General features: G+C 34.0%; 2 protein-coding genes and 1 non-coding gene across 3 annotated transcripts in view; all 3 read right to left on the bottom strand.

Moving 5' to 3' along the window:
* Positions 1-16,879: 16,879 nt before the first annotated feature.
* Positions 16,880-27,894, bottom strand: part of x16 (x16 splicing factor) — a 28,287-nt gene continuing 17,272 nt past the window's right edge. The window contains exon 3 of the mRNA XM_073968215.1: positions 16,880-18,753. Within this exon, the coding sequence (XP_073824316.1) occupies positions 18,384-18,753 (370 nt within the window). The 3' untranslated portion in view covers positions 16,880-18,383. The remainder of the gene's footprint in view (positions 18,754-27,894) is intronic.
* nop5 (nop5 ribonucleoprotein) lies at positions 23,773-25,906 on the bottom strand. Its single transcript, XM_073968189.1, has 2 exons — positions 24,454-25,906; positions 23,773-24,264 (listed from the first exon to the last, which is right to left on the bottom strand). The coding sequence occupies exons 1-2, from the start codon at positions 25,722-25,724 to the stop codon at positions 23,958-23,960; spliced, it is 1,578 nt and encodes a 525-aa protein (XP_073824290.1). The 5' UTR covers positions 25,725-25,906; the 3' UTR covers positions 23,773-23,957.
* On the bottom strand, positions 24,332-24,411 carry LOC141396008 (small nucleolar RNA SNORD53/SNORD92). Its single transcript, XR_012411104.1, has one exon. It is a non-coding gene; the product is annotated as a small nucleolar RNA SNORD53/SNORD92 (small nucleolar RNA).

Below are 27,894 nucleotides of genomic sequence, written 5' to 3' on the forward strand. Positions count from 1 at the left end.
GGTGTATAAGCGACGGTTGTCTCCACTTGTATTCCTTTCTCCTTGTACCATTGTTTTTGATTATTTGACAGATATTCGCTGCCCTGATCAATAGTTAAACTGGATATCTTTGACCCAGGAAACATTGCAGTCACCATTGCTTCATATTCCTTAAATTTGTTAAAGACCTGAGATTTCGTCTTAATACAGTATATAACTGCAAAATGGGTATAATCATCAATAAATGATACAAAGTACTTGCATCCATCCCACGAACCAGGGGATATCGGTCCACACACATCTGAATGTATCCTTTCAAGGATTCTTGTTGCTCGTGGTCTAGTGCCAATAAAAGGATCCCTTGATTGCTTCGCTTCCGTACAGACATCACAGAAACTTTGTTTTTCGGGCCGTATGTTGCCTCTTATCTTACCCAATCGTTTCAGAGTTTCAAGTCCCGAATTACCAATGTGCCCTAGACGTTTGTGCCACAATTCAGTTTCATTTTTATTAGCTGACAAAGCCGAAAGATTCTTTTTCCTTAATTTTAGTTCATACAAATTGCCATGAAGGAAGGCAGTAGCAATTCGTTGAGTACCCTTTACAATCGATGCAACATTTCCGTCAAATTTCACAGCCAATCCTGATTCCGCGAGTTTACGCACTGACATCAAATTGTCTCTAATTTCTGGAGTATATAAAACATCTTTGATATAAACATCAACTCCTTTATTTGTAGTGGCATTTATATATCCAATTCGATTTGTAAGTATTGATTCGTTATCTTTGGCAACATTGATTTCTACGCTGTTCGGCAATAACTTCATCGAAGTGAAATACGATTTATCCTTAACCATGTGGTCACTTGCTCCAGAATCTAATTTAAAAACAATTTCACCAGAATTTCTGGCACTTTCGACCTGTTTTGTTTTTACCATGAATGATACAGCTTTTGTTTTTGCAGAGCAAGCTTCAGAACTGCGACAATCTTTAGCCAGATGACCAAATTTAAGGCACTTGAAACACTTTCCCTTGAACTTCTTCCTTTTAACAAATTTCCTAGTTGAAAAAGCCGTCTTATCGTCCACAACTCCATCGCTCCGATCCATTAATTTGGTCTCTTCTGCTATTAGACGTTCTTTGACCAAATTCATATCCAGTTTCCCGCCTTCCATATTTTGCAATGCCGTTACAAGCGGATCGTATTTTTCTGGAAGTGTTAGAAACAGTTGGGCCAAAACATCGGAGTCTTCCATTGTAGCCCCAGCCAGTTTTAATTGCCTTACCAAATTCTCAAATGTTAGAACATGAGCCACAATGCTGTCACTATCATTCATTCGCAGCTTGGCTAATTTTTTCCTCAAGAGCAACTGATTCACAACCGATTTCTTGGCAAATGTATTCTGTAAACTGCTCCACATATCCTTTGCGGTTTCCTTTTCTCGAATATAATTTAAGCAGTCGGAATGTACAAAACTTACAATCCTTTCCTTAGCTCTCTTATCCTTTTTCATAAATTCCGCTCTGGCAGACGCTTCAGATGGTGGATCGCCGGTTAGAACGTCCATTAAATTCAACGAGTCCAGATGTATTTTCACCCGGAACTGCCAGTCGTCAAAACCCTCTCCTTTAAATTGAGGAATTCCATGTGTTTCCTTTGTATCGCCCATAACCTCTTGTAATTGAAAACACACACACGGATTTATGAAGGAAATATTTTTAAGCAAAGGAAAAATAGGTTTTATTCGAAGTATGGTTTTTTCAGAATGACATGTTTTTCAAATACTAAATTATATATACATATCTAATGGCTTGCTTCGATGTGCATATGCTTACTTCGATTATGTACACATCATTGTTGATTGTAACTTGTATTACAACAGATCCAGCCACTAAAGTACATGTAAAAAGCCTTATTAATTCGGAACTAAGTGACATCCATAGGGAAAATGTGGAAAATATATGGGATAAAATCAAAAATACTATACATAACATCGGAAAAAATACGCTGGGAAATTTCGTAAGACCAAAAACAAAAGACTGGATGACAACTGAAATTCAGGAACTATTAAACGAAAGACGGCAATATAAAAACTCGAACTATGAAAAGTATTGGGAATTGAACCGAGAAATTCAAATACAGATTCGAGCTGCAAAAAATAAACATTTAAATAACCAATGCCAGGAAATAGAAAAATTGCAAAGCTTGCACGACGATTTTAATTTGCACAAAAAACTGAAAGAGACAGCAGGAATATATCGCAAAACAATTTCGCCAATTCTTTACAACAACAAAAATGAAGCAGTGTTTGAAGAATCAGAGAAGAAAGTAATTTGGAAGGAGTATATCCAACATCTATTTACTGATAATAACAGAACATGTTTTAATGACCAAACCCCAGAACCGTTGACTGGATCAAGTATTACGAAGATGGAGGTTGAAAGTGCTATAACATCACTGAAAAATAGGAAAGCAACGGGACCAGACGAAATTCCCGCTGAATTGCTAAAAATGATTGACGAAAATAACATTGATCTCTTGACAAGTTTGATGAACCACATATACAATACAGGCTTTTACCCACAAGACTGGCTAAAATCAACGTTTATAGCGATTCCTAAAAAAATGTCACGCCAAACAGTGTAGCGACTACCGCCTAATCAGTTTAATGAGCCACTCCCTAAAAATATTTCTACGAATTATTCACAAAAGAATATATCAAAAATGCGAACAAGCTATGGGATCAAATCAATTTGGCTTTAAGGAAGGGATGGGGACGAGAGAAGCTCTACTTTGTGTACAGGTCCTAATACAATAATGCCGAGATGTTCACAAGGACATTTTCTTGTGCTTCATAGATTATGAGAAAGCGTTTGACACAGTGCAACACGATAAGTTAATGGAAATACTTGTGTCTATCGGAATTGATGATAAAGAAATCCGGTGCATTAGAAACTTATACTGGCAGCAAACTGCACAGATAAATGTCAATGGAAGTCTGACAGATGAGATATCAATATCGAGAGGAGTCAGACAAGGATGTATTTTATCTCCACTCCTATTTAATATATACTCAGAGAGAATTTTCCAAGAATCCACTACAAATATCCGGGAAGGAATACAAATAAACGGCACCTTTATAAACAACATTAGATATGCAGATGATACTACTATAATCGCTGATAGTATATCAGGACTCCAAAAATTAGTAACCCAACTCACCTTATGTAGCGAATCATATGGACTAAAAATTAATACTAACAAAACAAAGCTAATGATTGTTAGTAAGAAAAATCATCATAATGAAGCTAAATTAAAAATAAATAATGCATATGTCGAGAGAGTACATACCTTCAAATACCTGGGTGTACTTATTAATGACCAATGGGATTGCTCGAAGGAAATACGATGTCGGATAGAGATGGCAAGAGATGCATTTTTTAAATATAAGAAAATCCTTGTCAATCATGATATAAACATCGAAACAAAAGCAAGGTTTATAAAATGCTACATCTGGTCAGTTCTACTGTATGCCGTGGAGACGTGGACTATTAAAGCTGCTGATATACGACGATTGGAAGCCTTCGAAATGTGGGTCTACCGCAGAGTTTTAAAAATACCATGGACTGCGCACGTAACAAATGCCGAAGTCTTGACAAGAATGAATCAAAGAAGAGAACTCATAGCTACAATCAAAAAACGAAAAACCTCATATCTGGGACACATCATGAGAAATGTAAAATATAGATTATTACAAAAAATCCTGAAAGCAACAGTTGAAGGTCGGCGTACCAGAGGCCGAAAAGAGATGACCTGGCTTAAGAACATAGAAGAATGGACAAAATATAATAATTCGGCAAACCTTCTAAATGCGGCAAGAAATAGAAACACTTTTGAGATAATTGTTAATTATTTATAAATATATAGTACTAAATAATATCAAATTTAATATGTATATAAATAAGTTAATGAAATGTACCTCGATATGTATTGTATTGTATGGTCGCTTACATTCGAAAATCGAATTAGCAAATAAAGAAGAAGAAAGGATGTCGAATGGATAAAAGAAGTGACAGTTCATATGACATTGATAGATAGTGTAAACACCCCTTTACTCTTATGTTACACGCTGAAACTTTCATACGAAACTTTCCCATTATTTTGGCGTTCTTAGGTCGAGTTCCCCATTACAGTAATTTCATAAAATTACGTTTGTATGGAACTCGATCTATGAACGCCAAAATAATGGGAAAGTTTCGTATGAAAGTTTTAACGTGTAACATAAGAGTTAGTAAATAATAGAAAGCATGCCTGTGTTTAGACACACAAATTTCTCGGGAAAGTAAATTGAGTTTTTTGGGAGAGAGCGGAGAGGAAAGAGCTCCTCAATATTCTTTCCTACCCCCTATCGCCTAAAAACTGAATTTTCTTTCCCGAGAAATTTGTGTGTCTAAACACGGACCATTTTTCACAAAAAAAAAAAAAAAACAAGAGAAATTGGAAAAAGTCCTTCTGCAAAACGGAAAAACATATTTAATATTAGCTGTGTTCCTTTACTTACCTGAGGTTACCATTTCAAAGACATACGCTCTGTTCCAGAACTAAAAAGTTTTTACAATTTTTACCCCTTTGACACATTTTGCGTTCCCGTACACAAAATTTATATGAAAATCGTTTACGACTTTTACAACTTTTACGATTTTTAGCACTTTATAAAGTACGGGAACAGGCCAATAAATACAACAAGATAAGACATTTTTTTGCTATCATTCTTCAGTGAATGGCTTTGGAATTTAACATAATGTTATATTACGATATGGTGATATAACATTTTTTCTTTTATACATTTTTACGTATTTAACCGAATTTACCGATCCAATTGACATAGAATTATTCTTGAATAGATCCTTGAATTCATAAATTTCGTTTCTGATACCATTACATGAAATGTTCCTCCTTGGTTGCGATTTTGAATTAACTGCAACCTTTTAAGGGTAATGTTTCTATACAAAGTTTCGTAAACATTTTTTGTTGCATGCATTTTGTCTAGTCTTATAGCTCATTTAGACTAGCCATAAATCCTCGACTGGATTTAATAAATCCAGTACAAATCTCATTGCATTTAGATATACATTTTGGAGGATTTAAATGTCAGTCAGCTGATTTTTGTTCATAGTACAATTACCAAGGTAGATGCATCAGCCCATCTGAGCGAATGTGAAACGTCAAAAGAATTTTTTGATAATTGAATTCGTGTCAAAAAACATACGTCAAATTACAAAGGTATTCTTTAATACTGAAAGTGTTAGCACATTATGCTACTAATGCTAACTAAAGAGCAAATAAAGAATTATTTTATCGCAGTTTGCCCACCTAAAATAAATAAACGAATTATTTTATCGTTTAGACATCATAAATATTAGTCTTGGTTGATTAAAATCAACTTTGTACATCAAAACAAATTTAATTTTTCCGCCTTGTTTACAAATTTTTACATTTTAAATTATTTTTAGTGTAGCAATTCACCGATGCATCTACCTTGTTTCTTGTGCCAGCTTGCAACTTTTTGTATTTTCTAGCAACATGTTGCAAAAAACAGAGTTGTATACGAGGATTTATGCCAGATTTAAAACAAATCCACTCAATAGGAGGATTTATTTTTGTATGGGAAATCTGGTAGATTTTGGCTGGATTTAGCAAATAAAACCTGATAATGCGCTAAATCCGGCTAATGGTGTCATATCTAAATGGCATATTAGTTGTATTTATGTCTTTGACCATTTTTACCATTTGTTACCATTTTTAACCTGCAAAGCGTTCCTTAACCCCAAAAAGTGGTAAAACTGGCAGCAATTTTTAAGAGAGTGAGAGAGGAGAGAGAGCACATATGCCTTTCTCTTCTACCACAGGCTACCAGACAAATTTCTGCAGGTAAAAAACGGCAGAACTGATTTTTCGAAGAAAAAATGGACGAAAAACAGATTAAAAAGTCGAACGCTGACAAAAGTAAATTAAAAACTGTGAAATAAAAGACGAAAATTGATTTTTTTAATGTTTCTTTTTGACATTGCTACCAGATCTGCCATTTTTCCGTTCCTTTAGTTTTCTGGTAAAAATGTTCATGTGTGAGCAATTTTGACACTTTTCTCTTTTACCTCTCTTACTATTAAAAAGGTAAAGGAACAAAGCTATTAATAGCCTTTATTTTATATGTGAAGTACATTTTAAACATTTCATCCCCCGTTGTTTACCAAAGGAAATATTCTCTCGGAGAGGCTAATGCAAAAAAAACCCACCAAACTCTCTGTCATTTATTTTGAGAGAGGATTATTAATGGGTATGTTTTTTACGTATGATTTGTCACTTCTCCCATACAAGATGTATACGAAAAATGACAACTCATATGTAAAAAACATATCGTGTAAAGTACCCATAAGGTAGATGTACCCAGCAAAATTTATTTGAAGTTGTTCCTTGTGAAGTAGTGATTGAATAGCTTTTTTTTGAAGCAGTCCACGCAGAGTCATGAAAAATGCAGTCCGTTCTTCACATTTTGACAATGTCCGATTTGAATGCATTTCATAAATTTTTCACATTTTAGGAATTTCAAAATTTTGCAAAAAAAAACTTAAAAAGACAAAGAACATAATTTGTTTCTTGTTAATTATAATAACAGCAATATGTTTGCATCCATAAAAAGTAATTTGTATACAAAAAATAATAAAAGTGATTTCGAACTACATCTTTGTTTGTAGCCAAAGAAGTAGTTGAATCATATGTTGTTGTGATTTATTCACTACAAAGAACTAATGCAAAATATGTGCTTAAGAAGTAAATTAGATAGTATCCTCACTGCACCATGCCCTTGTAAAAATCATGACTTCTTTCACGTAAAAAGATGTAGTCCGACATCACTTGCACTCATGATTTAACTACTTCTTTGGCTACAAACATTTTGCTGGGTATTAACAATCTGTTACAACAATGTCAAAAAGATTTTGTAGAATTAATAATTTTCTTATTTTCATAGCACAACTTCATTCCGAAATTATTCATAATTTTGTTTTTTAGTTCTTATGTTAAGTTTACATTTACGAAATCTACTCGATTTCATCTGTCTATTCCATAGCTCAAACGTCAAATGAAATCTCATCTGAAATCCATTGGATTTCATTTGACGTTTAACCTATGGATTTGACAGATGAAATCGAGTGGATTTCGTAAATGTAAACATAGCATTACTTTCAAACAAACAACTTGTTTACATCTACCTTCATAATATTCCCTAAAGTACACATAGGTTTTCATTGTTCGATTACCGGTTATTCTCGAAACATTCGATCAACGATTTCGATCGAATCTCGTCATGCCGCTTTTTTATCGTGTTGAAATCTTTTTCACGAGCAAATACTCGATCGAATCACGTAATTAGGCCCCTGATTGTTTATTAAGCCCTCGGCACATACGGTCCGTTTAAGCGATCGGCACATACGGTGCGTTGTGCGTTGCGTTACAACAACCAAATGAAAAAAGTGTAAGTGATGCCAAGTTTTTTGAAAAACAACAACATGGCTGACGCATTAAAGTTAAACATAATTTAACTGTTTTATTATTAATACCTCGATTTGCATTAATAATTGGTTCCGGCGAACTTCAACGCAATGCGAAACAACGCAAATTGAAACACAAATTGAAACACGTTTGTGTGAAGAATATATTAATTGGTTACAAAAAATTCGTTTTGGAATTTATTTTCTAAATTTTGCAGTCAAAATTCATGTGAATGTGGTAATTGATACAAGTGCTATATAAATGATATTATTATTAGCATATAAAAACATCAAAATCGGTTAATTTGTGAAAAACTTAACTAAAAATATTATAAATTTATTCTAATAAAATTATTTTTTTTATACTATCGTTACATTATGCGAATGATTCAGAACATTTCAAACCTCTTTTTTCTGCTGCAATCTTATGCTAAGTTTACATATACTAAATCCACTCGATTTCAACTGTCAATTCCATAGCTCAAACGTCAAATGAAATCTCATCTGGATTTCATTTGACGTTTAACCTATGGATTTGACAGTTGAAATCGGGTGGATTTCGTAAATGTAAACCAAGCATTAGTAGATGTAGTTGGTTCTTTTTTTTTTTTTTTTTGGATTTTGCTTTCGTAATTTTACGAAAGATGGTTTGGTACCCAGAGTACTCATCACCAAAACTGATTACTCCTAAGACTGGTTATGTATAAGACTGGTTACTTGTTATCTTCGTTTGTTTTGATACGTTGTTTCGATGCTTCGTATTTGTTTACAATTCTATCTTGGATTTGTGGATGAATTGACACAATTCCTTAAAGTTCTCAAACGAAAAGGTTTTCAGTAATGAGGGTAAATCTTTATATTTTTGAAAGATTCTGTACTGCGCCCTCAGATTGCTGTGTTTGGTGCAGTGAAATATCAGATGGTTGTCGGTTTCTTGTGTGTTGCAGCAGCTGCACATATTTGAGCTTTCTACCTTGATGCGATTTAAATATATTTTGCCGTAGGTATGACCCGTCAGGAGCCGATTTATTAACTTAATGTCATGAGGAGACATTTTTGAGCCAATGTACCAGTGTTTTTTGGGAGGTGTTGGAAAAAATTGGAAAAAGTGTGTGCCTTTGGTTGTCGAAATCTCTCTGTATTCTGTTACCCATTCTTCCCACAAGTGTTGATATATTAGCGCATACGCATCTTTTACAGCTATATCAGTTTGGATTGTTGCTCCAACTTGTGCCGCCTGTTTCGCGAAGAAGTCAGCCCTTTCATTTGCAGGGATACCAATGTGTGATGGTGTCCAGATAATAATAAGTGAATTGATGTTAGACTTGTTGATTTTTCCAATAATGTTGTTTACGAGATAGTTGTTTGTTGTGTTACGTTGCAGGATTTGACAAGCATTTTTGCTATCCGTGATAATAGTTGCCTTTTTAATATTATCTTCTAAAATTATATCTATGGCCTTGTTGATGGCGTGAAGCTCTCCTGTAAGAGACGACGTTTTGGAATGTATTCTGAAGACAAAGTTTTGGTTTGTGGAAATATTACAGGCCGCACACCCTGTACTGCTGTCTGTCACTGAGGCATCTGTGGCCCAGATGGAGTATCCAGAGCATTGGAGCTCCTTGACTTTTTCTTGAGTGATTGCTCTGAAGAATTCATTTGACTCAGAGTTTTTTGTGGTTTTGAAGAGATCTAATATAAATATGACTTTATCGTTTGGATATTCAGTCTGATTGATTACTATTTTATCAAGAATGTGTTTGAATTTATTGTAAATTGTACCAAAGCTTGACTTATTTGTTGGGTAGGTAGCTACATAATTGTAGTAGTTTCTATTGTAGATTTTGGATTTTATAAGTTCCTTTGCAGCAAGGTATTGGCTTCTTTGGCGAGGAGGAAGCATAAGTGATAATGCGTAAATGTTATGCACGGGTGTTGAAGGAGTGAGACCAAGATTTCTTCTTAGTAGCTGGTTTTGAAAGGATGTAAGTTTTCTGTTTAAGTATGTAGGCATGTGAGCCATTGAGGAAATAGAGTATTCTGTTTTTGATATAACTAACGATTTTGTTAGGTTGATGGATATGTTTGGAAAAAGACCATGTTTGGTACTGTTGACCATTTTTAATGCGTTGAGGGTTGGAGTGCATGACTTCATGACTTCATCGTAGTGTTCTTTTAATGATAGACTATTTTTTATATGTCTTCCTAAAAATTTTATCATTTTGACATGAGAGATTGTTTTGCCTTGTAGTCTGATAGACGGTACTTTTCTTGGCCCTTTTGCAACATACATTACGACTGTCTTGTCAGTGTTGTATTTTAGATTTAAACGTGTTAAAAGATTGTGGAAGCTATTTGCTTTGAGCTGGAGATTACAGTTTGCCGAATCAAAATCTTTATGAGCCGATACGATGATGAAGTCATCTGCGAATTGGAACAAGTATGTGTTTGAGTTTGTGATACCATGTAGACCAAGCGTGTAGATGTTAAAGAGGGTGGGGCTCAAGCAGCTTCCTTGAGGTAGCCCATTGAATATTTCTAACTGATCGTTGCCCATTACAAGTATTCGTTTGCTTAAGAAATTAATAATCCAGTCATTTATGTCTTGTGGCGTATCAATCTCATATAGAATTTTTTTAAGCAGTTCTATGTTTACACAGTCATATGCTTTTTCAATATCCAGTGATAGAATAATAACCTTTTCTCCTTTTTCTTTGTGGTGATTTATAGTAAAAAGTAGTTGGTTTATACACGTTGATGCAGATCTGTGTTTCCTATATGCATAGGTGTTTTGTGGAAGAATGTCTCTTTCATCAAGGAATTTTTGTAAACGATCTTTTACCATAAGGTTTATAATTTTGAGAAAAACTGGTATGAGGGAAATAGGCCTGAAATTCGTATACATTTCTAAATCCTTACCTCGTTTTGGTATTGGGATGATTTTAATTTTACGCCAATTTTCTTGTATATTACATTTCTTCCATGACTCGTTCATAGCTTGAAACAGATTGAGCTTTGCACTGTCAGATAAGTGGTTTACCATTTCATAGGTGATGCCGTCTATACCTGCTGCCGACGGTTTTTTCTTTTGTTTAATAACAGATAAGAACTCCTCATATGAAAAATCAATTGGTGCACTTACGTCGCTGCGTGTAAATGATAAAGCATTGTTGTGGGGGACTTGGTCCCTGAGATGAAGCAGAAATTTCTTGTTGTTATCTGATTGCCACATGTTTTTGCAATTTGTTGATTGGCTGTTTTTACAGCCGCGAACGATTTGGAAAAGAGCTTTGGAACTGGGTTGTTTGTTAAGTGTTTCTATTCTACACTTAAAGGAATGTTTCCTTGCATATTTGGTTGCATTTCTGAAGTTTTTAATGGCATCGATTAACATTTTCGCGTTTGTGTCGTTGCTAAGTAGGTCAAATCTTTTTTGTGCTGCTATTTTAAGTCTATATTGTTTTTCTACATATGGGTCCCACCAGTCTTTGGGGCTTGCATTGTTTTTGATGGTATATGTTGATTTCTTGATTTCTGAGTGAATTGCGTTGCTTATATCCTCAAAATTATTTTTAATGTTTATATTGCTAAGTCTTTTTAGAAGTTTTTTCTTTGCTAGGAATTTTTTACCGGTGTTGTTGATGGAGTTAATATTTATAACTATAGGTAAGTGATGACTACCGCCGATGGTAATATTGAGAGCTTTCCATGATAACGGTATGAGGGAGTTTGTAAACGATAAGTCGAGTACTGAACCTCGTGGGTCGGTGATGCGTTTTTTGAACGTGCAACTGCCATCGTTTATACAACGAAAATTGGACATTTCAAAGATCTCTTTAATGATTTTACCTCTTTGTGAGACGAAGGTGTCGCCATAAATTGAGTGCCTGGCGTTGAAGTCGCCGCAAATGAAGGTGTTTGGTACCGATTCTAAAAAGGACACTAGTTTTGATATTTCGGATTTTATCGTCGCGCTCTTTACTGAATGTGGAAGATAAATCGAGACAAGTGTGGTTCTTCATCTAATGTATGTTCAGAGCCAATGGAAAATATGGAAATGGTCGCAGAGAAAATCATTAGATAGAAACTCGTTTTATTACCAAATAAAACGAATTAGGCCCAGACTTTTTGGCATATCGTGCATATTTGTACATATCTGCATAAAATGAGCATATCGTCACCATAATGCCAAGTTTACACTTGCGCTCTAAAATCCACTGGATTTCACGAAATCCTGAAATACACCCCGGTGTTTACACTTATTTTTTTGTTGATTTCAAGCATATCACAATAATCAAGGTAGATGCAAATGCGCAGCTGATCGAACATGAATTTTCGAAAAAAGTTGTTGTAAATTGAATTAATCATCAAAAATTTACGACAATATAGAACTTTACTGCTTATATTTCGAAAATGATCGTAAAATTATCTATATATCGTATTAATTGTTTATAATACTATAAAACTAAAAAATGATTTTATCGTTGAGACATTACAATAATAAATTTTGATACATAAAAGTTGTGTTCAGAAACTGCAAAATATTACTACTTGCAGTATTTTCCCCGTTTAGTGCTAGAAATGCGTTCCAGTACTCCGAAATCTAGCAAGACTTGCACTTGATTTTGAATAAAAGGCTCTTCTCCTGTTCTCTGCTATAAAAATTTTTTTTGGAATTTTGGAATCTGGACACGATGGCTGATACGCTGATTTTGGCATTTTTGCTGGAGTTTTTGCAATTTCCGTCATTTTTTCGTTCCCGTATTTTTTAAGAAATTTGTATGGGGAAGCAATTTTTGACAATTCGGTCTATTTTCTAACATTACCATTAAAAAAAGTACGGGAACACAATGAAAAATAGCATTGTAACAATGTAATTTAATATTTTTTCACGTTGTTTACAAATTTTGATATTAACATATTTTGTTCCAGCAATTCTCACATCTACCTTGTTTATTGTGATACGTGAAAAGTGTTGCAACTTTTGGTACTTTTTAAGGCAAAAGCAAGGTTGTATATCATGTGTACTGTGATTTCGATGTTGATTTCGCTGAAATCACGAAATAAGATGATTTCATTTTTGTATGCGAAATCATGATAAATTTTGCATGATTCCGCGCGAAATCACGAAACGCCTTCGAAATCACGAAAAGACGCCGAATGTAAACCAAACATAAATGCCGGAAGACGTAACCGAAATTCGTTTTTTATATACTCGCCTTCATAAGATTAATATTCCATAAAACAGTTTTAATTTTATAACGTTTTTTTCTTCTCCTGTGGGTTACGTCTTCCGGCATTTATGGTGACGACATGCAAAAACATATTCAAGGAAATGGCTGAAATTTGGTATTAAGTCTTCGTTAGGGGTATTCAACTTTACAGCTGAGTTCTGTCTGCATAGGTCCACGTCTTCATATAGCCCCCCCCATAGAACGGTACCTACCGATATTCGGTATTTTGAAAGTTGTAGCCTCAATATCCCACCGAAATGACTGAAAATTGGTATATAATTTAGTCTTCGTTTGGGGTATAAAACATTCCACCTGAAATTTGTCGGCATAGGTTCACGTCTTCATATAGCCCCCATAGAATGGTACCTCCCGATTTTCGGTATTTTGAAGGTTGTGGCCTCAATATTGCACCGAAATTACTGAAATTTGGCATTTTGTATTCGTTGAGGGTATAAAACTTTCCACCTGAAATTTGTCGGTATAGGTCCACGTCTTCATATAGCCCCCATAGAACGGTACCCCCGGATTTTCGGTATTTTGAAGGTTGTGGCTGTGTTTCTACATTTCTCTATTTTATTGACTTGTCTGAAGAGAATTTTAAACAGAAAACGAGTACACATTATTGTACCTATTATTGAAATATTTGTTGCATAAGATAATATGTATATAAAACGCATATGGTAATATTCAAAAATGTTTTTCAATCGTTGAAGTTGAGGTTCACCATTTAATAAGTCGCGAACTGTTAATATATTTTATAAAATATTAATATATTTATATTAATTGAAGTGTTTTAACCACGATCTCATAATATGGACCATAACAAATAATTTTCGTGGAAGCTGCGTTGGCGGTAATATTAAAAAATGGGTAAAAATGTGTTGAAGTTTACAAGTTTTTTTTGTGTTTTTTCTTGATTTCTGGTCAAACCACGGAAAATTCAGACATAAGCTCAAAGAAAGAATTGAAGAATACCCCTTGGGCAACATGGTTCTAATGTATGACTTTTCGATATATACACTGCATCCCCCTAAAATCGATGCTGACATTTTGAAGTTTTGAAAACTGGGTTTTTCGAATTTTTCTTATAAATAGTGGGTGCAACTAGATAATAATCCAAACTAGTTTATAGGATTGTAGAACTCGCGATTCCACGTCGTTCGATGTATATCTCATGAGTGTGCTCCGTACAGCTTCCTAGTAATAGGAGTCCAAAGGCGAAAATTTTCTGAAAAAACCTATTTTTTGGCTTTAAAATTTACAACTGTCGTACAGGTACCCCTGAACCCTGCGTGATTTTAGTTTTTTTCGTGCCGGATCTAATGAGCTCTTCCGCGGTCGAATCCATCCACTAAAACGCCGGATATAGATACCTTGAAAGTAGGAAAATCTGCAAAAATATATTTTGACAATTCCGCGAATTGAACCGCGATTTTCTTTGATAATTTTGGCATAAATGTAATCCTTTATACGCGATTATATTATTTGCCAAAAAGGTGTGTCACAAATTACAAAGATTCAGGAGTAATATATGCCATTTAGATATGACACCATTAGCCGGATTTAGCCCATTATCAGGTTTTATTTGCTAAAACCAGCCAAAATCTACCAGATTTCCCATACAAAAATAAATCCTCCTATTGAGTGGATTTGTTTTAAATCTGGCATAAATCCTCGTATACAACTCTGTTTTTTGCAACATGTTGCTAGAAAATACAAAAAGTTGCAAGCTGGCACAAGAAACAAGGTAGATGCATCGGTGAATTGCTACACTAAAAATAATTTTAAATGTAAAAATTTGTAAACAAGGCGGAGAAATTAAATTTGTTTTGATGTACAAAGTTGATTTTAATCAACCAAGACTAATATTTATGATGTCTAAACGATAAAATAATTCGTTTATTTATTTTAGATGGGCAAACTGCGATAAAATAATTCTTTATTCGCTCTTTACTTACCCTGCGTTTACAAATGACAGGACAGTTGACTTCATGTATTGATTGTCAAAATACCAAAACTTGCCTGTGTGACGTAGGCGTCCAGACAACTGCAAAAACTGTTGTAAAATTATGAATGAAAATCATCGATTTCTTCTCGTTTTCCGTTCACATATTTTGTTTTTGTTCATGTTCTTTTGTTTTCAACACATTTCAATTATCATATCACTTCTTTTTTACGAAAATGTCAAAAATTTGTTAACCCGACTGTCTGTGAAAAAATGATGGACAGCTGGGAGACAAAAGACAAATATATATATATGTGTTAGTAAATCAGAGTTGTATTTGAAGACAAATTGTCTGGTGTAAACGCCTAGTTAGCATTAGTAGCATAATGTGCTAACATTTTCAGTATTAAACAATAAATTTGTAATTTGACGTATGTTTTTTGAGACGAATTCTATTTACAAAAAATTCTTTTGACTTTTCAAATTCGTTCAGATGGGCTAATGCATCTACCTTGGTAATTGTGCTATGAAGAAAAATCAGCTGACTGCCATTTATATCCTCCAAAATTTATATCTAAATGCAATGAGATTTGTACTGGATTTATTAAATCCAGTCGAGGATTTATGGCTAGTCTAAATGAACTAATATCCCTATTTATCCCAAAATAGAATGCGGTGGCATATCCGCAGTTCTTGATGAATCTGTCTAAAATAATTTATATTGACGTATTTTTAATGGGCGGCCATTGAAATCGGATGCACCTTATAATTATATGCACCATCGCGTAATTTTTGCCCACTTGAAGGTTTTTTGAATAGTAAGGTGCAACTGATGGCACACTTTGGCCGCTGAATGAAACATGGGACAATCCATGTATATTGATAGACATGGACTCCCTGTATCCGAAAAGCGCATGCACCTCAACCGATTTAAACCAATTCGCGAATTATACGGTTTTTAACTTCTATGTTTTTTCTTTGATTGTAATTTCAATATTACTCTCTACTTCTTATTTCTATTGCTTATCACAGAAAGTAAATATACTATCACGATGACTAATTACTTTTCTCGTAGAAGTTTAAGCAAAATACTTCAGGATTTGGATCGAAATTTAGCGAAATAATAGAATAACTCCCAACATTTATTTTTCAAATTTTTCGTATTTAACCAAAAAATATTTTTGAAATAATTTCCAAAAATAAGTTTCCGTTCTTTGTTGTTGCTGTAATATGCAAGTTATAAACGTGATCTTTATAATTTTGGTCTCACATTTTTCTACGCGTTGTCTAGATTCTGCACGTATTTTTAAATTATTTTTTTTAGAAATTTTTTGGACTCTGATTCAGAATAAATAAAATTTATTCCAAGATTTCTTCAATATTTTTTGATTTTCCGCGAAAATAAAAATAAATTTAGCATCTACGGATAGATATCAAATGCTGCTAACGATTCATATATACATGTTCTTATTACAACACAATAGGAATTTTTAAATATTTGTTTCTTTACAAGAGGGTAAAACCGCATATAACTTTTGAGTGCAGCATCCAATTTTGTGAACGCGAACATATTTGAAACCACAATTTTTTTCGTAACCCATGTACCAAAAATGGCGGATGTGCTCGCCAAAAAAGTTTTTAATTTTTTTCTATGTAATTGTAAAGGAAATTTGAAATTTACCATATGTCATAGGCTGACATCGTCGCGACTTCATAAATGCAGCATGTCTTTTTATTGACATCGTCGCGACTTCATAAATGTCACGCGACACATCACACTGCGCAGCAATTGCCGAATTTGTGCAATTTTTCCAAGTGGACTGCACACCAATTGACGTTTCTTAAGTACTGTTATGCCAACTGACATTTGCAAAGGAAACAGGAAAAATACGTAGGAAACTATTAGAAAAAACGGAATTTTACAAAAAGTCAAGCAATGTGTGCGTTCATGAATGCAGCAAAATGACACGTCTCTTTTTTGACAATGTCAGTGTTGCCAATCATATTTACCTCGTCTTTTTATGATTGTGTTATTTTTTGCAATGCCCAGTCCCAAAATTTGACATGAATCGGACCAAAAATAGGGGTTGCATAAAATTCCGCCGTCTAGTAATAAAAAAAATTACATGTAATAATGAGTCCATAGGGTTAGAAGAAAATGCAAGTAAAATATTTAATTAAACGTTTATTGATAGAAATTATGCTTAATGATTACACTTTATATCAAATCAAAATTACATCATATTTATATTTGACTGACGTACCGATTTGGGGTTGAGGTTTGTCAATATTAATTAGTTACATAATGAAAAATTTAATATGATTTCACTGTTAATTTGTTATGATTCTTGATTCTTTTTTTTTAATTCTTATTATAAAGAAAATGGATTTCAGGTTCTCTAAGGTATCGATTATGGATTGCAACTCAACTATACATATATGCGAAGCCAAAAAAGAAAATAGTACAATTAAAATTTGTGAAACGACAGAAAATGTAAAATTCATTAAGTATCAGTGTTTTGAACTTTCAGCTCTTACCCCCTGTTTTTGTAACTATTTTTGGTTCGTTCGTCTATATTCGTAATAATTTAGGCATCCATAGCTCAGCCCCCAGATGACATACGGACCTAATTTTTCGTAGACACGTTCCATATATAGTTAAGAAATCCTCTTTTAAAAATCAGAGCTCTACATTTGCGCTGAGGCGAGTAAATCGATCTACAAAATTTGACAGTTCGTGTGAGAAGAATAAAATCTATTACAAAAACAGGGGGTTAATTGTAAAAAAAAGAATGAATTTTAAAGCAGAAATGGAATTTGCTGTCGGCAACGCAACTGGAGTCGGGTTTCAATGCATAATCTGCCTATAAAGTTGTATGTTATGTACCAGAGATCAACATAATTTAAAAAAATACCACTAATTACGGTATGTATATATCTTCAAACGTTATTGATGTATTAACGTTTTCTGTGGAAGTTCTAAAAATATTTCAGTTGATAAGCAGTTGCAATAAAATATTTATTTCAACTGTAAAACAAAGAAAATAAAAAATACGAATACTTTTATACTAGTACCTATTAACGTCAGAAACTGCTCTATCTCGATTTTCGTACGTAAAATGTATAGAAGCAACTGTCACAGAAATCAAGATAGTCATTATCATGGTAATAAGCCCTAGTATATAGGTTCAATTTCAGTTTTATTTGTGTTTTAATGCATTATTTGATTCAGTTTAATTTGGCCTAGGCTGCTGTTTTTTAAGGTTTTAATTTGAATAGACAATAAATTAAAAAAAAAACTACTAAACAGCTTTGTCCAGAAATATAATATGTAATGATTAAATAAAATTGTTTAAAAATAATCTTATATAAAAATTATACAAAATCTAATTAAATAAGAAAATGTTTTTGCAATTTGTAGTCTTTTTAAAATTGAATACTGTCACAGCAAAATATTGAGACTTTCAGACGACAGTGGTGTTTGCTTTATGGATTTTGTTTAGTGTGTATTCATTTAACATCTAGATCCTAGTTTCTAAACTTTAGTTAGCAGCTATTTATAAGGTGTAGTTAGTTCAATGAATTGATTTTGGAAAATATAGGAAATTATATGAAGTATGTATAATATGTTTTCACTTTATATATGCTGCTACTTGATTTTTGCTCAATAATTGCTAATCTCTGTGTGAGTTTGATCGCGAACGTGAAATTGACGAAGCACCTCCTCCACCGTGTCTACGAGAGGATTCTGTGCGGCTCCGTTTAGAATGAGTAATACGCTTAGGAGAAGGAGAATCGTGTTCATAACGTCTCTTTGGAGATGGGGAATCTGCAATAGCCGCGCCACCATTACGTTCTTCTTCACTGTACCTGTAAGCTGATTCTCCATTTTCACGTCCATTTTCTCGAGATCGACCATATGTTTCTCTAGCCTTGCGTGAAGTCTCTCTAGTTCCTGAAACAGAGCGACTGCGGGAACGGGATGCAGATCTCGAATGAGATCGACGACCTCTTGATACACTGCGTGACCGGCTGCGTGAATGACTGCAATGAAGAAAAAAAGTGAATATAAACACGACTAAAAAAATATGTTACAAGAGAAATATGTGTATACTAAACCAAGGCGAATAATAGATGAAAATGAAATAAAACCACTGTAAAATACCATAATCAGGCATGTCACAGATTCCGATCGGAATGGTTTCAATTCCGTAATTTCATTTCGATCGTTTTTGTTTTAGCTTCTTCAGATTTCGATCGATTTGGTGAATTCCGAAAATCATATTATTTAGTATAAATATGGCAACATTAGAGGAATCAAAGGAAACAAAACAAAAACATATGATTAGAAAAAACTGTAGAAGTGGAAACTGTGAAAATATTTGGTCTGTTCCTTTACTTTTAAAAATGGTAACAGTGGCAAAAAATGGTAAAAGTGGTAAACTGCTCTCATATAAATTGTATGCTTTTTAAAGTAAAGGAACGCTTTGCTTTGCTGGTTAAAAATGGTAACCTCAGGCACGTAAAGGAACAGAGCAATTGTGTTTTAATAATGCTTTTTTGTGCGAAAAGAAAGTTAATTTTTATTGGATTTTTAATTTTTCTATTGTTACATTGTTGTTATAACATTGAAAAATACTTCGTTTGAGTTTTATCTTCTTTTGTTTTCTTTCATCATTTATCATTCGTAATGTCAGACTGTTTAGTTTTTACAAATTTACAACGAAAAAATTATGTGGCAATACTATGTTAATAATTGGTTTCGTTGATTGAGAAATAATGGAAATGTTATATTTTTTTAAATAAAATTATAAAAAATATGAAATTAAATGTGATTTTGTTAATAAAACAATATTTTAATTGTATTTAAGTGTTTTTGGAGTATTTCAAAGCGGCATGTTTGCAAAAAATACAATTCCACTTGAAAAACCAAAAGTGGTTTCATTCCGAAAAAAAATTTTCGTTTTTCGGTTTCTGAAGAAGCTAAATACGGAATCAATTCCACTTTCGATCGGAATTGGTTTCTGTGACATGCCTGAATATAAACAATTTTTGGTACAGTATTCATAAGTTTGACCTATTGCATAACTGTTCTTCCGGGTTCGTAATATTAACATCATCGACTTTCATCGCCAAAAAGAATTTTTCGCCCCCCAGCCTTTTCAGTTTTAATGCCCAGTCTTCCGACCTTATTATACTACATTTTATGTTAAAATAACAAATTTTATGACTTAAATATAGTAGCTTAAAAATATTAAGGACGGGATGCTAAACTACTCCAAAGCAAACAAAATACTGTGCATAATTAAGATTAAAAAGACTTTTTAATTGTACACCTCATTACAGAATCTTTTCTTTTTAATTTAAAATAAATGAATTAAAACTACTCAAGGAAGGAGTGAGTGGGGGGTGGGGTGGGGTATTATACTACTCCAAACAGAACTCACTATATATATATGTATATATCATTGGGTTTTGCCTACTCCAAATTGAAGTAACTTGCAGACAGTTGTGTATACCTGTTATAGTCGAAACTTCAATTTTTCGAACTGCATGTGTATACGTCGGAAAAAAAGCAATTAAATTTAGCCCTGATATGTCTGTTTCTATTCGGATAAGCAATATAGACATTGAGTTTGTTGATCTTGTTGGGGGTTATAGTTAATAGAAGTTTAATATTTTCTCAGCATATTAATTCAATTGTCTCTAAAGTAAATTTTCTGTTAAGAAAACTTTATTATGTAGAGCTTTTCCTGTCTTTAGAGGTTAAGAAGAAGTTGGCGCATGCTTTGGTCATGCCTGTAATTTTGTATTGTGTTGAGGTCTATTCAGGAACATTAGCATGTAATTCTGGAAAATTAAGTTGGTGTTTAATCGTTTGATTCGTTTCGTTTATGCTTTGAATGTTCGTCGGCATGTAACGTCCATATTTGTGATTTTATTGGTTGTAGGTTTTTAGATTTCGTATCTTTGCGTTGTATGCTTCACTTTTATAAAGTAATAAAATGTCAAACTCCATTGTTTTCGGTAGATCAATTCACATTTTCGAGATCAGTTGTATTGTATTGTTCCTATGGAAAATACTAAACGAAACGATTGGAAATGTTATTTAAAGTATTTTTACATACACTGGCCAGAACAGAATCAATCGTTGCTTGCTTTGCGTGCTTTCCAAATGTCAAATTATAAAGGAATTCCAGAGCCTGCTAGAGGGGAACGCATGCGGACTGGCAACGAGGTTTTGGTATTCCTTTATAATTTGACATTTTTTGAAGCAAGCAAAGCAAGCTACAATTGATTGTGTTCTCACCTTTAAGGCCTCGTCACATAAGAGGATTTCTGGCTTAATTCATTAAGTCCCGGGCCACACTAGAGTAATTTCACTGAAATGTTGACATGAAATTATGCGTTTCTAGACCGAGTTCCATAGTAGAGTAAAATCATGAAATGCTGTAGTGGGGAATTCGATCTAAGAACGCCTAATTTCATGAAATAAGTTGCATGTTCTTCCAGCTTTAAGTCAAAAGTCAATGCAGAGATGCGGCAACTCTACGCGTCTGAATGTGTGCTGAAACGCAATTTTTGTATGCTTTGACTTTTGACTTAAAGCCGGAAGAACATGCAACTTAATGAATTAAGCCAGAAATCCTCTTATGTGACGAGGCCTTTACATTGATTACTGACAATGAAATTTTATCGGCAGTGAGGTTGATAGTTGGTGTGGCAATGAATATGTGTGAGTGTATTGGTATTTTTCGAACTGTCACTTGCATGTGTAAACGGGGGTAAGTTTAATCGGTTACTTAAAACCAGGGGTGCCAACTTGGTGGTTTTCCCGCTACTTGTGGTGATTTTTGACGTACAAAAACCACTGTTTAAGCAGGAATGTCAACTGTTTTAAGGTAAAAATCGCTACAGACCTATGATGAGTATGTGGCTGTAGCGATTTTTACCTCGAAACAGTTGGCATCCCTGCTTAAAACCGGTTAAAAAATCGGTTTTAGCGTCGGAATATCCGGTTCAAAAATTGAGATATCCGGATCTATCCCCATGAAAATTTGTTATTAAGGGCCAACCCTATAGCTCTGCGTGTGCGTTCAAAAATACAAAATACATGTATTTCAAATTGAAATAAATTTATTTTGTTTTTGTTTTTTTATACGCACACGCAGAGTTATAGGTTTCGCCTTTACAAAAGCTATTTGTGTTTAATCTTTCAGAAGCACCCAGATGATCAATAACCAATCGGTATGTCTACATACCAATAAATTACCAATGGCGAATATACAGAAAAAAACAAAACATAGTTTATTTCTGAACCAAAAGCGAATAAATGTCAAAAAGGAAGATGAAAACGGGACAATATTGATTAGATGCCAATGAGAACTGTACCTAAAATCTTCTGAGCAACCTTCTTTTACTACGGTTCAAGAAATAAAGGATCAAAAGGACATGAAAAGAGTTGAGTTACAAGGATGAAATATTCCACGATGTAATCTCAAAACAACGCTACGGTATCAAAAAGTTCATCACGCGATATCTCAGAAACTTGACCTATGACGAAAATTTCTCTTTCGGTTCTTAATATACCCACCAAGGGCTTTCATCTCCAAAAGGAATTTTCCACCCCCCAAAAACGCTGCTGCACAGTGTTATAAAAGAATTTCACCTTTTTAATTTTCCGGAAAAAATCCGAGGGAGTACTCAAAATTGCCCTGTATATGAATTGGATCTGAAAAAGCAAATGCACGAAAATATTTCTACACGAATGGGATTCCGCCATATTCTCCTAAACCTCTATCATATAATAGTGAAGCGATCAATCATATATTCAGGCGAACAAATAACACTTGGGAATAGTTTTTTTGTGGAAGAAGTTATTGTAAAATCGGCACACGTAAATGAAGGGATCTGAGTTGTTGTTGTAGCAGCATGTAACCTACGTAGAAACATAGGTTTGATGCTGGGTTAACAGCCGCTGGCCGAAACACTATCAGGTATGTGATGGAAAACGATTCGACTCGTTTTGCCATAAATCGAAATCGTATATCTCTAACAAGGAGCGTTTGCGAAGCAAAACTATATATATCATCAAAGGCACTCCAATTATATACCATTTCGATTCTGCAAATCGAGTCGATTCGGTTTTCATCGCATACCTTTATGATTTCGGGTCAATCCGGTACGAAAGAACCTGTTGCTGGATCCGAGATTACGTACTTCCCTGCCTTATGTCATGTTCACACGAGCGTTTCAATTACGTTGTTCGCCTGTCGAACGACGTACACGAATTAACCCGTTTCCACGACACCATTCGTAATTAACAGAAACATAAACAAAATTTCCTTAATTTTTGTTTCCTTGTTTTCACGAAAATTTGAACCGAAAACACATAAAATATGCATTAAATCAATAGGAAAAACAATAGACTTTCCTTCAAATGTATCTTCTATATTTAACTACACACATTTCATCAATTTTTTCCATAAATTCAGAATAATTTTGTATTTTCAATATATTTTTATATGTTTCTATTTTCAAAATTAAAGAGAGAGAGACATGTCAAAACAATGTTTGTGTATACAGACTTTCAGTTATGTGTTTCCTTTTTGTTTCTGATTTTTTACGCGATTTTGAACTAATGGACAAGAAATGTGTAAGGAATTAAGAAGGAAACACAACCACTTTCCTTCTGCATCTATATAAAATGTTAAGTTCATTAATTTTCATTCATCTTTTTCCTTTTTTCTAAAAATTTTTGTGTTTTCAACAAATTTTTCAATTTTGAATTTATACATGTCATAATTGATTTTTTCGATAAATTCTCTCATTTGTTAGAGATGGGACATATTTTATCGTTGTTCGGAGAGTATTTCTAATCGAACAACGTAGAAAAATCGTCGTTCGTTCATAAAATTTTGTGTGGGGAAATAAGTAATTTATTCGTAGTTATGGGTCGAACAACGAATAGAGAACGAACGACGTACCGTGGAAACGGGCTATTACTTACTACCCATTGACAAACAATGTCAAACGTTCCCAATAAATAAAAATTGTCATAAATAAATTTCATTTCATTCTTTTGTAATATGTAAATTAAAAAATACATTAATCTAATGTACAGAATGAATTAACTCACTTCTTGAAAGTCTTAAATGCTAAAGGTAGGTGAATAAAAACATAAGTCTATAAGAAGATTTAATCACTAACAAAACTATTGAACGAGGACCTTATATATAGGAAGCTAGCTAATCATCAGATTGCTCTTTTTCTTTTTTGGATTTTTTCTTCTTTGACGGCGTAGGTGTCTCCACAACTACTTCTGTTTCCTCTGGCGCTTCCTGATCCTTGTTCTTGTTTTTCTTCTTCTTCTTTTTCTTTTCTGATTTAACTTCCTCTGTTGCTTCCTCAGCTTCTTCGGCTGGCTCCTCAGCTTCATCTAAGACTTTGGGAGCTTTGACTGGCGTTGTAAAATCTGCAGCCCCAGATTCCGAATGTTTACGTTTTTTAGCAGACAGGGTGCTATCCGCCTCAGGCTGATAAGTGAAGACCTCACTGCAAACAATAATTTATGATAGTAAATAAATCTTTGAATACATTATTTGATTGATAAATTTCTGTTTTTTTCAGACAGCCAAGGTTTTATCATCATTGGGAATTAGTTCAGATGATTGCGAAACCTTTGGGGTATCATCACAGAAATTCAGATAATCAAATGTAACTATTATAATGTTGTATACTAACCTCTTGGCTTGGTACTTTTCAAATTTAGCTTTGGCCTTTCCAGTTCCTGACAGTTTACGTAAGTTTCCTTCTTCTAATAGTCTTAAGCGAGCTTCCAATTTCACTTTGTGACTAGCACCAAGCTCAAAAGTAGCCTCCTCACCAAAAGCATCAACACGTGTTGCCAGCGATGCTTTAGCAGCCAATGAGCGTGACATTTTACCTTTGTTTTTTAAACTTGCTTGACCAACTAACTGAGCATGGAATATTAAACCATATTTAGGTGTATCCTTTTTAGTTTTAAGAGCTCGGAACAAAGCTTTTTCTGCACCCAAAATTTGAACTGTAGACGATGGATGCTTTGCCAAGTTAATTAAGGAACCCGCATGAGCAATTAAACGAGCACCAACAGTTTCGCCCACAAGGACTGTTAGATTGGGAGCCATGGCCATCATACGCGTCTTTAGGTAATCATATAAATGTGATCTATAATCATTGATGGATAAAATTTCATCACACAAACATTGAATGTTCATTATATCCTCTTCGGAAATTTCAGTTCCCATTGAAATCTCTGCGGCTTCTTTGACTTTTTCTTCCACTTCTTCGGGTAAAATATCTGACAAGTCAGTGGCGGCCATGTTTTCCCTTGTACCAACCAATTTTATGGTCTTGACGAAGGCAATGTTGTCAGTAATGATTTTACCCAATTCGGGGAAATGCCAACCGTACCATTCTCTGGCCCTCATCATGTAGTTGTTAAGTTCCTTATCAAGGTCGTCAAGCAAACATTGTGCCTGCACAATCATTGTATCGATCTTATCGGGTGAGAACTTTAACTTGTAACGCGACAGGCTGTGTGCCAAACCCAAAGCCATGGCGGTCATCTCTTTCTTTGGCAATCCGCCCAACAAACTATCTGCCTGTTGACGTATGCACCTCATCAACTCCTGGACTCCGGTATTGTATACACATTGAACGGAAAATTTTTCTTTGATGGCATTGCCCAATTTTGCATCAGCCACCAACAACGATTCCTGCACTTCATCGTTCAACAATTTCTTAAGAGTTTTTTTCAATGGTTTAGACACTTTGCCTTCTACGGCAGCCGTAGCTGCTGCCAACGCTTCTGTCGTGTCATTAAATTTCTCAAAATGTTTTAGTTTCAACAATTTGTTTGCTTTTTCTGGCGTCTGGAACTCCAAATAGAGGTTATCCACTTCTTGCACCTTTTTCTCATCCAACAGTTTGAATATGGCGTAACCCGCCGGGGTTTCGTATAAAACAAACATACTTAAACTTTGTTGCAATTACACCAGCACAATTTATGTTTTATTTAATACTCTAATTCAATAATTATTTTCTAATACGTGCCGTGGACGAACAAAAATCACAGGTCCACGCGCTTTCGTTGAAAATCTTAAATGAAAGCAGGCGCACTCAAAACACGTGTGAGCAGACATTTTGATAAGCGACTGCAGCGCCACCTGGGTGTCAAGTACAAAAAATTGTTGCCACTTGTAAAATATGAAGAGTAAATTCAACTATGTTAGTTTCCACTAAATGAAAGCGTATAAGTTTTGTTGCTTGATATAAATAAAATTCGTTTACACGGACATCTGAAACTATTGATTTCGCAAAATACCTACCAGACGTAACATTAAATGAATATAAAAAATAAGTAGGAATGCAGTTTCTGTTACAAGTTATGGTGATGTTATGTGTGATTAACGAGAGAAGAAGTACATCAGGAAATAATTGAGGTTATATACAGACAGGGACAAAAGTTTACATACACCCCATAAATCTCGGGTTTTATGATAAGTAATGATTTTTATGAAATTCCAAGCATGGTTTAATAAGAAAGGTTAGCCAAAGCTTTATGTAAATTTAATTTTTTTCATTCGAGTATGCCTAAAACTTCAAAACAATATAAACAAACTGTGTATGTGTGTGTGGTGTTTGAATAATATGCCAAACAATTTTAAAAACAATCGAATTCAATGATTTTTAAATTTGTTTTTAAATCATTTGTATGGAAGAAATTGGTGAGATTTGCATGGAAACAATCAGTTTATCATATTCACAACTCGATTATGTGGAGAAAATTTAACGCCTCATTCATTTTTCGCGTTTTTTATAAAATGCTCAAAAAATGCATTGTAAACAAACCCACTTGTTGCTTTTATTTTGAAGTTTTAGGAATTCAAGAAAAACAAGGGTTCTATAGATTTTTTTTCATTTAAATCTACCTCTTTACTTATACCATGATTCCAAGTATGCAGTTTTATTTCTTCTCACTAATAAACAATATTTGAAACAACAAAAGTATAATCCATAATACAAATAACGGTAAATTTTACAAAAACCAAAAAATGATGGGGACAAAAGTTTACATACACCCAAGGAAATCTGTGTATTACCGTAGAATTTATGGAATTAGCAGCAAAATTTGTACATTTTATTGTTTCAGCGAACGTCTCTGGGTGTCCAAGATATATTTTAGAGAAACAAAAATAATTTTTGGGGGTTAAATGCCGTTATTTTAGGTCAGAATTCATGTATTCCTCATCAAAGCTGACCCTTGCTTAATTCTTTGCGTTTTAAGGTATTGTACTTTAAAAAACTCACAAAATTATTGTCGGATGGCAAATATTGAGACCCTAGAAAGCGTTGACGTTGTTCTTGTGCATAATATACCTTCCTGGACGTCGATAATACACGTTTTTCCTCGGATTTCGCTGGAAGTTAATAGATGACGCAGAATTCTTTGCGCAAATTACATACAGAAGGCCCTGAATTGCCTTTTAATATGGTCTGATACAATCCTTGGACATTAGTTGAACCAGAAATGTGAAATATTCTGTTACAAACCTGCTCCCAAAGCTTCCATAGCATCAAAATATAAACACTACCAAAAAAGCATGAAATTTGTACCGTGAACAATGTCGTTTTTGTATTATGATCATTACCGTCACTATAGGGGCGAAAAGTTTCGGATCATTGTACATTTCTGGTTCAACTGATGTCCAAGGATTGTATCAGACCATATTACAAGGCAATTCAAGGCCTTCTGTGTGTAATTTGCGCATAGAATTCTGCGGAATCTATTAACTTCCAGCGAAATCTGAGGAAAAACGTGGATTATCGACGTCCAGGAAGGTATATTATGCACAAGAACAACTTCACAGCTTTCTAGGGTCTCAAGATTTACCATCTGACACTAATTTTGTGATTTTTTTAAAGTACAATACCTTAAAACGCAAAGAATTAAGCAAGGGTCAGCTTTGATGAGGTATACCAGAATTCTGACCTTAAATAACGGCATTTAACCCCCAAAAATTATTTTTCTTTCTCTAAAATATATCTTGGACACCCAGAGACGTTCGCTGAAACAATAAAATGTATAAATTTTGCTGCCAATTCCATAAATTCTACGGTAATACACATATTTCCTTGGGG

Source organism: Musca autumnalis, unplaced genomic scaffold, assembly GCF_047663935.1.
Source record: "Musca autumnalis isolate F117 unplaced genomic scaffold, ASM4766393v1 scaffold_2, whole genome shotgun sequence".
NCBI classification, from domain to species: Eukaryota; Metazoa; Arthropoda; class Insecta; order Diptera; family Muscidae; genus Musca; species Musca autumnalis.

Bases quoted from the DNA above. Each gene is read 5' to 3' on its own strand.
- nop5 (XM_073968189.1), bottom strand. From the start codon at position 25,724: ATGTTTGTTTTATACGAAACCCCGGCGGGTTACGCCATATTCAAACTG. The intron at 24,265-24,453 runs GTTAGTATACAA...TATTGTTTGCAG, and splicing joins GAAAAGTACCAAGCCAAGAG to TGAGGTCTTCACTTATCAGC.